At 38.6% G+C, this 14,913-nt stretch overlaps 1 protein-coding gene and 1 non-coding gene across 3 annotated transcripts in view; one reads left to right on the top strand and one right to left on the bottom strand.

Annotated features, from left to right (window-relative positions):
* DHX35 (DEAH-box helicase 35) overlaps positions 1-14,913 on the top strand; it is a 66,562-nt gene that overhangs the window by 5,347 nt on the left and 46,302 nt on the right. The window contains exons 3-4 of one of the 2 annotated variants that reach the window (XM_069495637.1): positions 3,113-3,205; positions 12,232-12,309. In XM_069495637.1, the coding sequence (XP_069351738.1) occupies positions 3,113-3,205; positions 12,232-12,309 (171 nt within the window). The remainder of the gene's footprint in view (positions 1-3,112; positions 3,206-12,231; positions 12,310-14,913) is intronic. The other variant, XM_069495638.1, reaches the window with a different exon arrangement.
* LOC138401290 (U6 spliceosomal RNA) lies at positions 2,760-2,865 on the bottom strand. Its single transcript, XR_011236452.1, has one exon. It is a non-coding gene; the product is annotated as a U6 spliceosomal RNA (small nuclear RNA).

The following is a 14,913-nucleotide window of genomic DNA, read 5'->3' as shown; positions in this document are numbered from 1 at the left end:
CCACTGAGGGACAGTTTCAGCCGTGATGAAGTGTCTGGACTCAGCTAGACTTCAAAGTTCAAACCTAAGTGTCACCATTTGCATGCTGTGTGACCTTGCCTCACCATTCTGAGCTTCCGATCCCTTATCTGTTATGTGGGACTAACAGTAGCGCCTACCTCACAGGATTGTTACAAGGACTGGATGAGGTAATTTGTGCAGAGGATTTAGTAAGATACCTGACATGTCGTAGACGCTCAAGTACAAGAGAAATTACTGTTTACCTGAATATTTAAATTTTGGCCTTTTTGACTATTCTTTGTCCTCCAGCTGTGCTTATAAGATAGAATAAATGAAATGGCTAATGAAAAAAAAAAAAAAGGAAGGAAAACAGGAAGTTGAGAAATATTGATGAAATTAAAATGGTAAGAAGAGTGTAAGTTATTGATATAAAGCAAAACAGAGTTTAAGCATGGTTCAGGTCTTGAAGGATGTTAAAGATGAATGTAGACGATGAAAAGGATAAAGTTACCACTTTACCACCCCCTCCCGCATTCAAACTAAAAGTAAAAGTAGCTTTAAAAACAGAAGTTAGACCTAAAGCAGCAACAAATCTTTAAAGATCACCCCTTTTCCCCAGCACCATTATGAGGCAACCTTCCCTTGGCCAACTTTGTAGGCTGGTGTTCTCTTTGGGCCATGGACACTGCTGTGCAAAGTTGTCCTCTTATTCCTGCCAACTCCACCTCTCTGAAACTCATTCCCACCTTCCTCACCAACTCTTGCTTTCACTGTGCCTGTGGGTAGTATTGTCATTCTCCCAGTCTCTAAACTGGAAATCTTGTCAACTCTCTGAAATGTCATGCATCTGTCACGCATCTGACTCCATTTGCAATGCTTCTTAGACCTTGTAGGCCTTTAGCACATGAAGCTAGAATTAGTACCTTCGGTTTCTTCATGCTCAAATTAGTCTTGTGTGCTGCTGCTGACCAGTTTTCTCAAAACTCTCACTGTCTACACTGCCTTGAAAGTAAAGTCTAGTCTCTGTAGCTTTGCATTCGAGGCCTTTCACAATGAAGCCTTAACTTCAACTCTTGTAACTGATTTCTAAACCAAACCTGAACTTTTCATGGGCTTTTTATGGCCTCCTTTCGTGGGAATATACATAGTTTACTTATTTACATCTTTTTTTCTGCTTGTGTTATTTCCATTTTCTGGAATGCTTAGTCAGTTTCTCTGTTCTTCTGTACTCAAATTGTCTTTTAAGTTTTCCTTGATCATCCATCCATCCATCCATCCATCTATTCATCCAGTGGATCTATCATTTACAAAATACATGCGAACTTAAACTTTTCTCCTTCTCCCGCCCCAAACAAAGAAAACGCAAATTCTAAGCAACCAAGAAGAAAGCATCTAGGTGGACGGTCATTAGACCATCTGCAGCAGAACCTCCTTTGGGTGTGTGGAAGTACAGATTCCTGGGCCTAACCTGCTGAATCAGAAACCAAGGGTAGGGCTAGGAATCCTCATTTTTAACAAATATCCCAGGAGATTTTCACACTAAGATTTGAGAACTGCATACCTGGACCCTAGATAATGCCAAATTCAAAAGTCAATACCTTATTTGCTAGTTAGAAACTGGCAACATCCTAGTCTTTCCTTTCCTCACCAGACACACTGCTGGTGTGACGCCAGATGAGTTGAGCAGTGATCAGAGTGGGAGAATTAGGCAGTTTTTTACTTCATTCCAAACCAGGTGTTTATGGAAAACCTTCATTACTTTTGGACCATCAGGTGTGCCTATAATCAAATATGTGTACAAAAATATATTCTGAAGCTAAGACAGAGTTATCTTGACTTTTCAGTGCTCCCCCGTGTTTCTGCTCACACTGAACGGGTAAGGGAAGGCCCATTTAAAATATACATGTAACCTGTGGGTACTTGGTTGTTGTACTGGGATTTAGAAGTAAAGGTGAAAGCGTGTTCTTTTTTTCTGGGGCTTTTTACAAGTTAATGAATGAAAACATTTTAAATTAGGTAATATATGCATGTTGCACAAAATTCACATGTCTCCTTCACACCCCTGTTCCCCAGACACCCACCTCATCCCCCTATCTGGAGGCAGCACTGTTACTAGTTTCTTGTTTTTGTTTGTTTGTTTGTTTGTTTCCCCAAAGATAGTCTACATATAAGCAAGCATATATGTGTTTACCCTTTCTTTAAAAATATAAATACTAGTTGTTTTGGTTTGCTTTCACTGCTATAAAGGACATACCTGATGCTGGGTAATTTATAAAGAAAAGTGGTTTACTTGGCTCACAGTTCTGCAGGCTGTACAAGAAGCTTTGTGTCAGCTTTGTGTCAGCTTCTGGTAAGGGCTTCAGGGAGCTTCCGATCAAGGTGGAAGGGGAAGGGCAGCAGGCACCTCACATGGTGGGAGAAGGAGCAAAGAGAGAGAGGAGGTGGTGCCAGACTCTCTTAAACAACCAGCTCTTGTGTGAACTAATAAAGTGAGAACTAATGAAGTGATAACTTACTAATACGGCGAGAAATATAGTAATAAAATGAGAATGGCACCGAGCCATTCATGAAGGATCGGCCCCCATGACCCAGACACCTCCCACCAGGCCCCCCACATTCAATACTGGGGATCAGATTTCAACATGAGATTTGGAGGGGCCAAACATTCAAACCATATCACTAGTGTATTATTCGCAGTTCTAGACTTTGCTTTCTTTCCTTAATCTAGCTTTTTTTTTGTTTTGTTATTTATTTATTTAAAAGATAAGAAATGGTTCAAACATCTGTCTGTCGTCCTTGTGCAGGGGCCATGCTGTCATCTTCTCCTTATTCTGCTTTGAGTATATGTACTGCTGAACTGAGCACTCTTAACACATCTTGTAGATCCTTCCATATTAGGACAAATAGACATTTATTCCTTATCACACTCAATTGCAGTTGTATCAGCTCATGCTGACACCAACAGTACCTGTGAGTTAGAAATACATTTTGATGTTCTTTTTAAAATTTACTTTCTTTTGGAAACAGCTCATTTCACAATGTTTATATATCTTTGTTTAGGTCTTTTGAGACAGTATATCACTGTTTACAGTGTATGGTTATTCTTTTTCAGCTTAGGAATCATATTTTATACTTGATAGAAAACTATCAGACAGTGGTGATTGTTGGAGAGACAGGATGTGGGAAAAGCACGCAGATTCCTCAGGTGAGTACATATTTAATCTGTGTCTTTACACTTAGACCTGGTTGGACAGAGTTTATAACTTGAGAATTGTCTTTGCTATCATTTGCATTTTTAAAGTTTCCTGTCTGGAAATATGCACCTCAACTAGATATTTTTCATTAAACTTTTGAGCCTTACAGTTCTTTGATTAGTACTAAAGTAAAAATTTGTCCTTGGCTTATTATAATTCCAACATAGCCATCCTCTGCAAGGAACAGTGGGGACTCATTCAAAGATACGTAATTTGTAATTTTTGTCCATATAATGACAATTGAAGAGATGGGGCAAAATGAACCATTAATAGTTGTAAATAAAAATTGGCTTTTATAGAATTATGCAATGCTGTGCAAGAACCCTCTTTTACCAGGAAAAATCATATGTGGATAGAAGTGGAAAGAAGGGTCAGAAGAGACCTTGGAAAGTTAATGGCATTTGAAATTGACCTTGAATGATTGATTAGTGGGAGCTGACTGGGAAGGTGTTTCAATCCAGTGAATATTGTGGTTAGAGATACTGGGGTGGAGAAGTGTAGGGTGAGTTCAGAGTGTCTTAAGAACCTTGACTTGAAGAGTGAAGACTGATAATTAAGTGACCAGGGTTGAGAGACCTTGGAGATTTTTCTTTCCTTTTTAATGTTGATTTTTATTAAAGTGTAAAATACATGTAGGAAAGTGCCTATGTTATAATTGTACATCTTGATACATTTTCACAAGTGAAGACACCTGTGTTACCAACACACAGTTCAAGAAACAGAACAAGGCCAGAATCCCGGAAGCCCTCTCGTGTCGCCTGGTCTCTAACTGCCCTCTCTCTCTATCCCCACAGACATAAGCACAAGGGCAACTCTTATTTTGGCTTCTGACACCATAGGTTAGTTTTGCCTATTTTTGAACTTTATAGAGGATTAATATAATAGTTTCTTTTGTTCAACATTATGTGTGAGAGTCTTCTCTGTTGTTGAGTATAGCTGCGATTTGTTCATTCTCGTTGTGTAGCAGGGGGCAGCAGGTTACAGCTCTTGGCCCGAATCCAGCTGGCTGCCTGTTTCTGTAAAGAAAACTTTACTGGCACACAGCCACACTTGCTTATTGACACATTGCCCACGGCTGCTTTCATGCTATAACGCAGACTTGGACGGTTGCAACAGAGACCCTAAGGCCTTCAGAGCTTAAAAATTTACTATCTGGCTCTTAAACAAAATTGTTTGCCAACCCCTGCTATATAGTATTCCACTGTATTGGTATTCCATGGTTTATTTATCCTTCGTAGTGTTGATTGACATTTGAGTTCTTTCCAGTTTTTAGTTATGAATAGTGTTGCTATGAATGTTCTTGTTGCTTGTCTTGGTGAACACATGTGCACATTCCTGCTGGGCTATACCTAAGAGTAGCATTGCTGGATCCTATGTTCAACTTTAGTAAATAATGTCTAAGATTATCAGAGTGGCTGTATCCTTGTAGGGTTTCTAAGCATGTAATCATCATGAGCCAAGTTTTAGGGACATTTTTAAACTCAAGTACAAGATGACTTAGCAACTGGAGGAGGCAGGCCCTAGAGGCTATTGCAGTGCTCTAGGGAAGAGTGGTGTAATGGGTCCTTGATTAAGAGGTGATAGTGGGATAATCTGGGGAGGATAGGAATGAGAGCAATTGTAGAGTTTGGGGCTGTAGAAATTAGAAACTGGATGGATATTTATGATGACAAAGGTAAAGGGATGTTGCCTTGGAGAATAGTGGTAGTGCTAAATACGATAGATTTTTTTTTGTTGTTGGAAATTAATATGTTTGATTTTTTTTTTTTTTTTTTTTTTTGAGACAGAGTCTCGCTTTGTTGCCCGGGCTAGAGTGAGTGCCGTGGCGTCAGTCTAGCTCACAGCAACCTCAAACTCCTGGGCTTAAGCGATCCTACTGCCTCAGCCTCCCGAGTAGCTGGGACTACAGGCATGCGCCACCATGCCCGGCTAATTTTTTGTATATATATATTTTAGTTGTCCATATAATTTCTTTCTATTTTTAGTAGAGACGGGGTCTCGCTCTTGCTCAGGCTGGTCTCGAACTCCTGACCTCGAGCGATCCACCCGCCTCGGCCTCCCAGAGTGCTAGGATTACAGGCGTGAGCCACCGCGCCCGGCCAATATGTTTGATTTTTAAACAGACTTATTTTTTCCTATATCATTGATGGTCTTTAATGACATCATTATTAATAGGAAAATTGTATTGGGAGTTTGAAACTTGGCAGAGGTCACACTTAGAGGGTATGGATGTGGGATTATCCACATGTTGATGGTACAACATCTTGATACATGCAGGAGTGAGAGGGAACAGAAAGATACGAGAAGAGAACCAAAGACAAAGCCTTGGGGGCGTCAACATTTAGGTGTCAGGAGCAGAAAGGAAATAGAATGGCAGCCAGGGAAATGGCAGAGGAACCACGAGACTGTCCATGGTCAGAGAAAGCAAAAGAGGAGTGAGGTTTCTGGAGAGGTGGGTTGGCGGCAGTGGCCGGGGAACAGGAGACGTGACTCAGTCCTGGGTTGTTGGTCTTGGAGAGAGCAAATCCAGCAGTAGGATTTTATGGTGAGAGATTCCCAAGGGAACGTGATGAAATCCCTTTGCATTTTTGAATATATTAATGATGTATTACTGACTGTATGGTCCAGACTTGTGGCTATGACAACATCTCTGTGTGGTTCTCAATTCTTTTGTCTGCTCCCCCATTCCAATTCTGAATAATGGGTTTAGGTTGGGACCCAGACAAAGGCATTTTTAAAAAGTTACCCCAGGTGATCTAATGTGCAGCTAGGGAAAGGTAGGCAGAGGGGAATGACCTAGCAGAGAAAGGACCATTTTGAAATGCAGACAGCAGAGGCAGTGGCGGCCTGCAGGAAAAAGGTACCTGAATATGCAGAGGGCATTAAGAGCCCAGCAAGTTACTTGAGTCTTACAGACAGACACAGGAGAAGGGCCAGGTTAAATTACTGGGTGATTATTATTTAGAGAGTAATATAATAATCATAGTAACAAGTAATTATAATAACAACAGTAATAAGTGCTACATAAAGGGAGCACTTTACATGTGTTGATCTATGATCTGTCAGATCCTCAAAGACCCTATGAGGTAGGTACTATTATTACATTTTACACGTGAGGACACTGCAGAGTAGTGAGGTTAGGAATGTAGAACAAAGGTAAAAGGCCACGTGATAGTCCATAATTTTAGTTTGTTTTGGAATTAGTTTGTGGTTGTTTAGTTAGCCTAGGATAAACTGTGTTTGGTAACAGAGATCCTGAAAATCTCAGTGGCTTAAAAACACAAAGGTTTATTTCTTGCTCATATTATGTGGTCATCTTGGGTTGGCTTTGAGGCTACTCCATGTCATCATCGGGACTGAGGCTGACAGTACAGCTTTCATGTGGGACTTGTTGATCTTGTGGTACATGGCAGAATCTTGAGATGACGCTTAAAACTTCTGACCCGAAGTGGCCCTTCTGCTCACATAGCATTGGCCAAAGCAAGTTACATGGCCAGGCTAGATAGCACAGGGTAACAATGTATATAATCCTCCCACAGCGATGGGCAGCACATATTTGGAACAATGCTAAATATATCACAGCAGTCTGGTCGTTCACCCCAGCAAGGCCTAGCTACCAGGGAACAGAGAGAGCCTGCTGAGGGCTGAGTCTGAGGAAAGATGGCCAGGAGGAAACAGAGTAGGGGCTGAGGTTCCAAGTTGGGTAATACGACAGTAAGTGAAGGTAGTTTTTTTTTTGTTTATTTTCAAGTCTTTTGCCCATTTTTAAATTGGATTATTTTTTGCTGTTGAGTTGCTTGAGTTCGTTATATAACATATTCTGGATGTTAACCCATTGTCAGATGTGTAGTTTGCATATATTTTCTCCCATTCTGTATGTTGTCTCTTCACTCTGTTGATTGTTTTCTCTGCTGTGCAGGCAGAAGCTTTTTAGTTTGATGTGATCCCATTTGTCTATTTTTGCTTTTTGTTGCCTATGCTTTTGAAGTCTTATCCAAAGAATCCTTGCCCAGATCAATGTCATGAAGCGTTTCCCCTGTGTTTTCTTCTAGTAGTTTCATAATTTTGGGCACCTTACATTTATGTCTTTAATTCATTTTGATTTGATTTTTGTATAGGGTGAGAGATAGGGGTTTAGTTTTATTTTTCTGCATGTGGATATGCAGTTTTCCCAGCACCATTTATTGCAGAAACTGTCCTTTCCTCAATGTGCAGTTGGCTGTACATGCATGGATTTATTTCTGGGTTCTCTATTCTGTTCCACTGGTCTATGTGTCTGTTTTTATGCCAGTACCATGCTATTTTGGTTACTATACCTTTGTTGTATATTTTGAAGCCAGATGGTGTGATGCCTTCACACCTTGTCTTTTTTTCACATAATGTATTAATATCATTCTTTATTCAGTTCCATAGGTTCCAGTATGTGTACATAATTTATGTTACCAATCCTCAGTGATGGACATTTAGGTTGTTTCCACTTTTGTATTATCATGATGATGCAGTGAGTCAGTTTGCAGATGTATTAGTTTGTATGCACATAGGTATATTTATAGAATAAACGTAGTTATGGAATTACTGGCTCAAAGCACATGTGCATTTGAATTTAATCATTTTATGGAATTGTATTTTATTATAAGCACTTTTTTGAATAGGAAATGCATTTAATAATACATAGTATAAAATTTAAAAAGAACGAAGGACTAAATGGTGGACAGCGAATCTCCTAAGATTTGCTGTTGACAATGACTAGATCACTGTGATAGATTGTGTATTACTGGCCCAAATATTTGCTACCCCTCCTGTGGAGGATTATTCCTGTTTCTCCTGGCCATTCCGTTTCCCTTCTCTGAGACAGTTACAGTTTCCAGCTTATCGTGAAGCTGAATTTGAGTTATGGCCTAGGAAGATTGGAAAGGCTGAGAACTGAAGGTTACAGCAAGTATATGAAGCAGGTTTTTCTCAATAAACAGTTTTGCTGAATTTATGGAGTATCTTGCCTTGGAAAAGTACAGCATGCTAAAGCACTAGAGACTTACTAGTTTTAAAATTCCACAAACTGTGTGTGGAACCTAGATGATATTTTTTACTCTGTCAAAAAAATGGGCTATGAAAACAAGCTCTTCTTAACTACAGTTGTTATCAGTACTGTTATTGGTTATTGGTGGAGTTCTTCCTAATTCTATCTTTTAGCTAGAAAGATCAGATTTTTTTGGTCCTTGAAGAGTGGACCAAAATGAGGTGGAATTCGGCCTACAGTTTAGTGATCTTCCTCCATGACACCCCTCTGCCTTTTTTTTTTTTTTTTTTTTTGACAGTTCAGCTCTGTTGCCCAGGCTAGAGTGTGGTGGCGTCAGCCTAGCTTACAGCAACCTCAAACTCCTGGGCTCAAGCGATCCTCCTGCCTCAGGTTCCCAAGTAGCTGGGACTACAGGCACTTGCCACAACGCCGAGCTAATTTTTGTTTCTATTTTCAGTTGCCTGGCTATTTTTTTCTATTTTTAGTAGAGAAGGAGTCTTGCTCTTGCTGAAGCTGGTCTTGAACTCCTGAACTCAAGCGATCCTCCTGCCTCGGCCTCCCAGAGTGCTAGGATTATAGGCGTGAGCCACTGTGCCCAGCTCCCTCTGCCTCTTAACATGAGCACTACACCTGCTTTTTCAGTATCTTTAAATTTCCACCTTTCAGCAATCATGAGCTTGCAGAAGTCTGAGTCACAATGTATTGAGGTGGCTAGCTTCATGGATAGGTTGTTTGTTTTTATGAAAATTATTTTTCTTTCACTTAACACTACTACTAAGAAATTAACTATGTGTGTTTGAATTTGGATGATAGATTGAGTCCCAGTTATGTGTCATGGCTTTGGTTTACTGAGCTTGAATTCTAGCACTTAGGTTTCTATCCATTTCCTTGGACAAGTTATGTGACCTCTTTGTTTTGTCATGTATGTATTGTTGGTGATAATGTATGTTACCTTCCTTACAGGATTTGTTGTGAGGATTAAATGGGGCAATGGGGCTGGGCATGGTGGCTCATGACTGTAATCCTAGCACACTCGGAGGCCAAGGCAGGAGGAGTGCTTGAGGTCAGGAATTCGAGACCAGCCTAAGCAAGAGTGAGACCCCCATCTCTACCAATAAAATAGGAAAAATTAGCCAGGCGTGGTGGCACGTGCCTATAGTTCCAGTTACTGAGGAGGCTGAGGCAGGAGGATCCCTTGAAACCAGGAGTTTGAGGTTGCAGTGAGCTGTGATGATGCCACTGCACTCTAGCCCGGGTGACAGAGTGAGACCCTGTCTCAAAAATAAATAAATAAAAAAAAAATAAATGGGGCAATGCCTGTAAGGTACTCAGCACAGTTTCTGGCACTTAGTAAGGTACTCGTGAATCTTAGCTATTTTCCTCGTAGTTCTGTTTTTGTATTTGTATTGATGGGGCAGTTGGTGATATTTTGTGTGTGTATTTAATACAAGAGCCACTTGATAGTTTTTATAGCAAAAAACATATATTTTCTATAACAATTTTCAGTAATTTTTAAACTTTATTTTTAACTATTTTTAGACTAATAGAAAAGTTGCAAAAAAAATAGAGAATTCCCTTATACCTTCACCGCACTTCTAGTACAATAATCAAAAACAGGACATTAACATGGGTATAATACTAGACTACAGATCTTATGTAAATCTCATTGCTTTTTCTACTAATGTTCTTTTTTTAGTTCTAGATCCTACTCTGCATTTAGTTATTTCTCCCTCATCTCCTGCGGTTTGTGAGAGTTACTCAGTCTTTCCACAGCTTTCAGGATCTTGACATTTTTAAAGGATAATGGGCGTTTATTTTGTAGTATGTCCCTCAGTTTGGGTTTATGTCATGTTTTCTTATGATTAGAAGGAACTTATGCATTTTTGGCAAGAATACCACAGAGATGATAGTGTGTCCTTCTTAGTGCATCTTATCAAGGGGTTTGTGATGTTGATGTATCTTGCACTGGTGATGTTAACCTTGGTCACTTGGTTAAGGTGCCAGGTTTTCCTGCAAAGCTACTGTCTTTCCCTTTCAGTTGATATATATCATGGGGGAAGTATTTTCAGACTGCAAATAATCTGTTTTTCTTCAAACTTTCACCTACTAATTTAGCATCTTGTCTGCAGCAGTGATGATTTTCTTTTTTCCTCTTTCCCACTCCCTTTATTAAATAGACTCTTCTGTCAGGAAGAACTGTCCTTTCTTCCCTATTTGTTTATGCGTTAGATTGTTTGTGCATGTCAATATGGATTCATAGATACGTATTTTTTACTATGGGTTAAAATTCAATTTTATCATTTTTTTTGTTGTTGCTCATATCATTCCAGCTTTGACCATTAGGAGCTCTTTTGTTTTAGCTTCTGTTTTCTTATGAAAAAAAGCCTCCATCCCTTTTTTGACTACTTCCATGCTTTCTAGCACCACAAGCTGTTTCAAGCTCCTCTTTTCCCTGAACAAGCCCTGGCTCCTTTTATTGGAGAACAGTGTTTAGGAATCAAGATCTGGATCTCAGCATGCTCATTGCTACTGAGATGTCACTGCTGTGAGTCTCAGTGAGCAGGCTTAGGAATATATGTATGAATATTAACCCATACATATGAAAGCATCTATAAATCTGTATCTGTCTCTCTATATTAAACATCAGGCATTTATACTGATACTTCTGATTCCAATCCAATACCATAGGGCTCGTTTTAGCTTTTCCTTATTTGTAACTTTTCTTCAACAGTGAGAAACCCAGTCCTCGTTATCTACAATATATTTACAAGTTCATTTAATTCTAGTATGCACATAAAATAGTTTCAGAATTGCTAACTCATACCCCTATTTGGGTATGCACTAACATTTACTAACTAGATTACAGCATTTATTTATAGTTCTTTTTATCTGTAGCCTTAAAGCATCCAGTCAGGATGCTGTGTTCCGTCATTACTTGGGTTAGTTCTTTTCTTCTCCACGGACGTTAGTGTGAGTTTGGTTATTTTAGTCATTTGTAGTACAGAAAGGCTCGTTTGTTAATGTTTTATATCCTCTTGGTTTCCCTCTACATTCTGGTTGGTTTTATTTGTCTTTTGGATATTTAAAGAGTATGTGAAACATGACGATGGTTCTAAGAGCGAGAGCTACACAAAAAGCTCTGTTCGGAGCATTCCACTCCCTCTTCATCCCTGTCACCCTGTTTCCATTTCCCTTTCTGCCCCTTTCCCACCCACTCCCTGTAGACAGCCATTTTCTTTAGTTTCTATATTATCTTTCCTTTATTTCTTTTGAACATAATGAGCAGATACATGCAGTAGCTTTTAAAATCTTTTTTCTATTATAGAAGTAATATGTAGTCATTGTAAAACAATTAGACATTTAGAAAAATATGTAACTCTGATAACCACTTTTATTCATATTGGATTTTAAGTGCATATGATCAAATAAATACATGTAGATCAAATAAATAATAAATAAATCAAATAAATGCATTTACTCAAATTAGATATATATCAATATAATCTAATGGCATATATTCATATATATAGAATCTAACTATTTTTATTTAATTTGACTAAAATGTATTGTATAATTGATATTTACATTGAGCTGTTTCTGCATGTACTTTAAGATTCTTTGTTCTACAGATCTAGCACTATTCTGAGTGGCCCATGTATAATTTTTTGTTCCTTGAGGCATCTGTAATACATGGAAATTTTGTGGGACTGGGGAGTCATAATGCTAAATTTGTGCCTTGGTTCTTCTGTTGATCAGCATTGATGTGAACTTAAGGAAACTACCTAACATTTCCAAGCCTCAGATCCTTCAGATATAAAACAGTTTTCAGAATTCTGCTGGGACAGGAACTATGCTATTTCCTTTCTTGGTGATTTTAAATACAGTGCAGGGACACCTTGGGGGGCATTATTTCTGGAGAAGTTGTATCAGATGTGTACTTAGATGTGATTTTGTTTGTAGTACCTTGCAGAAGCTGGCTGGACCGCCGAAGGAAGAGTGGTGGGAGTGACCCAGCCTCGGAGAGTGGCTGCTGTTACAGTGAGTTTCTTTTTGTACTGCAAACATTCTGTCTGCATCTTCTACTTCCGTGACTTTTTCCATTTCCTAAAAGCTCCAAATAAATAGAAGTTGCTCCTTAAGAATTTAATTATTCAGTTTAAAAAGAACTATGATTTGAATGTTTTTGTAAAATTGATACCTGCACATTATGAACATTTTAAGTAATAGTGCTGAGGAAGTAAAAACAAAACAAATTAAAAAAAATCCAAAATTTCACCATCCAGCAGAAACAACATGAATATTTGTGAACATTATTCCAAGCTTCTCTTAAAGATGAATGATTGGCTGGCTGGACATAAATAATTTTATTAATAAAAATGGGATCATAACCATATGTTTGCTTTTGTTGAATTTAACAAAATAGGAAACTGAAGTGAAACAAGAGTAGTTACTGAACTTTAGACAAGTGTTTGTTCAACACAAGAGAATTTATTGAAGCTCGAAAAGTAAGAGAAAATATTACAAAAAATCCCAGGGTGTTACTTGTTTTTCAAACTACATGGTATAGTTTCTTGTTATGAAAGAAGAAGAAATTAGCATACATATTCTTCTTTCTACTCTTCCTCCCTCCATTTGTTGTAGATATAGTACTGTTATTTTCATTTCAAGATTTATAAGATGTATGTTTGTAAGCATAATTCCCACAGTTGTTTAACCTTAATTGCAGCGTAAATGGATTGAATGCTTATCACTAATTATTTTCCATGGTTTTGCCAACACTGAATTGCACATTTCACTTTATTTCTTGATTGGCTGAATTTTATTGTTCAGTAATTTTTTTTAACATACTTGAGTATGTTCGATTGTGGTCTTTGTTGATGTAAAATTCTTTTTTTTTTTTTTTGAGACAGAGTCTCACTTTGTTGCCCAGGCTAGAGTGAGTGCCGTGCCGTCAGCCTAGCTCATAGCAACCTCAAACTCCTGGGCTCAAGCGATCCTCCTGCCTCAGCCTCCCGAGTAGCTGGGACTACAGGCATGCGCCACTATGCCCGGCTAATTTTTCTATATATATTTTTAGTTGTCCATATAATTTCTTTCTATTTTTAGTAGAGATGGGGTCTCGCTCTTGCTCAGGCTGGTCTCGAACTCCTGACCTTGAGCGATCCACCCGCCTCGGCCTCCCAGAGTGCTAGGATTACAGGCGTGAGCCACCGCGCCCGGCCTAATGTAAAATTCTTGATTCACATTCTCTTTCCCTAGGAACTGTGCAGACTTTGCCTCACTGCCTTTTGGCATTGAGGGTCACTGTATAGAAGTCTGTGGTCCAGCGGGACTTTTCCCCCACCTTCTTACTTTACTTTTTCTACTTGAATACTTATAAGATTGCTTTTTCACCAGGGTATGTCTTGATGCTGATTGTTTTGTCTCAGTTTTTTTCTAAATATGGAAAAACTCTTAATCTTCAGGTTCAAATCGATCTTTATATTGGGCAAGTTTTCCTGTGTTATATCTTAGCATACGTTTCTGTTCTATTTATTTTATTCTCTTCTCTAAGAGCATCAATTAAGTGTATGTTGGCTCTCCTTTGTCTGTTTTTAGTATTTATCACCATCTCTGGATCATCTGCTCCTCTCCAGTTTGTGGGATTTCTTCAAGCCTATCCACAATGTTCATGGTTGTTTTTAGTAAAATTTATTCTATTTTTGTTCCTTTACATCTGTACCTGAGTCTCACAATCCCGTCTTTGAATGTTTTTTTCTTTCTTTTTTTAATAGGTAGAGAAGTGTGTATTTAGAATGAGAGGACGTATTACAGTACATTTCAAATTTTAAAAGTTGATAATGCCACAAACATGAAAAAAATCCAGAAAAATAACAGAATACTTTTATCAACTAACTGCCTGACATTTCTGAAAACCTTTTTTCTCTGAAATTTTTGGCTGCATTCCATTGATCACCTTTTCACATGACTGTGATTTTCTTTTATTTTCCTGTAGAGACAGTAGAGCAACATTTTACTCTTTCCTCTAGTATGGTTGATTTGCTTTTTATTATTGATAGTGTAGAGAAGTTCCTTTAGCTTTGTGACTTGTTATTTGCAGCAAAGTGTAAATTTGGGAAAAACTTCCCTCTAGCTTCTTTCATATCTAAGCTCTGAGATGTGGAGGACTCCTCGGGCTGTCTTCTGCCTTGTTTATTTGAGATCTTGTTTCTCCTTCACTCTCCTTTGACTTTGTATCTCTTCCCTTAACCTTTTTTTAGCTTAACTTTGTGATTTCTTTGAAACTGGATTTCTTTGGCTGAATTCTACTTGTTTCTTCGGATAATCCTTCTAAAGTTTCTTTTAAATTGCTTTTTTGCTCATGTTCCTTTTCTCTTTTTATTCCTTCTTTCTTGCCCAGCTTTCATGCCATGGGCTTGTGTTAATACTTTTATGATAATTACTCATCTTTGAATAGGGCCACTGGCCCCTGCAGAATTGTGAAGTTGTGCTAGTTTGGATAATGCATGGCCTCCCAACGCTCTTATCTTCCTTCGTTGAGTGGGGGATGAGGGTGAGGATCTGGTGGTGCACTCTGTAGTGATTTGAGTGGTCTTTATGGCTCAGGATAAAATTCTTCTGGCATTTTGACTTGGGATTTGA

Source organism: Eulemur rufifrons, chromosome 20, assembly GCF_041146395.1.
Source record: "Eulemur rufifrons isolate Redbay chromosome 20, OSU_ERuf_1, whole genome shotgun sequence".
Taxonomy (NCBI): Eukaryota; Metazoa; Chordata; class Mammalia; order Primates; family Lemuridae; genus Eulemur; species Eulemur rufifrons.
This window is presented reverse-complemented; position numbering and strand designations above follow the sequence as displayed.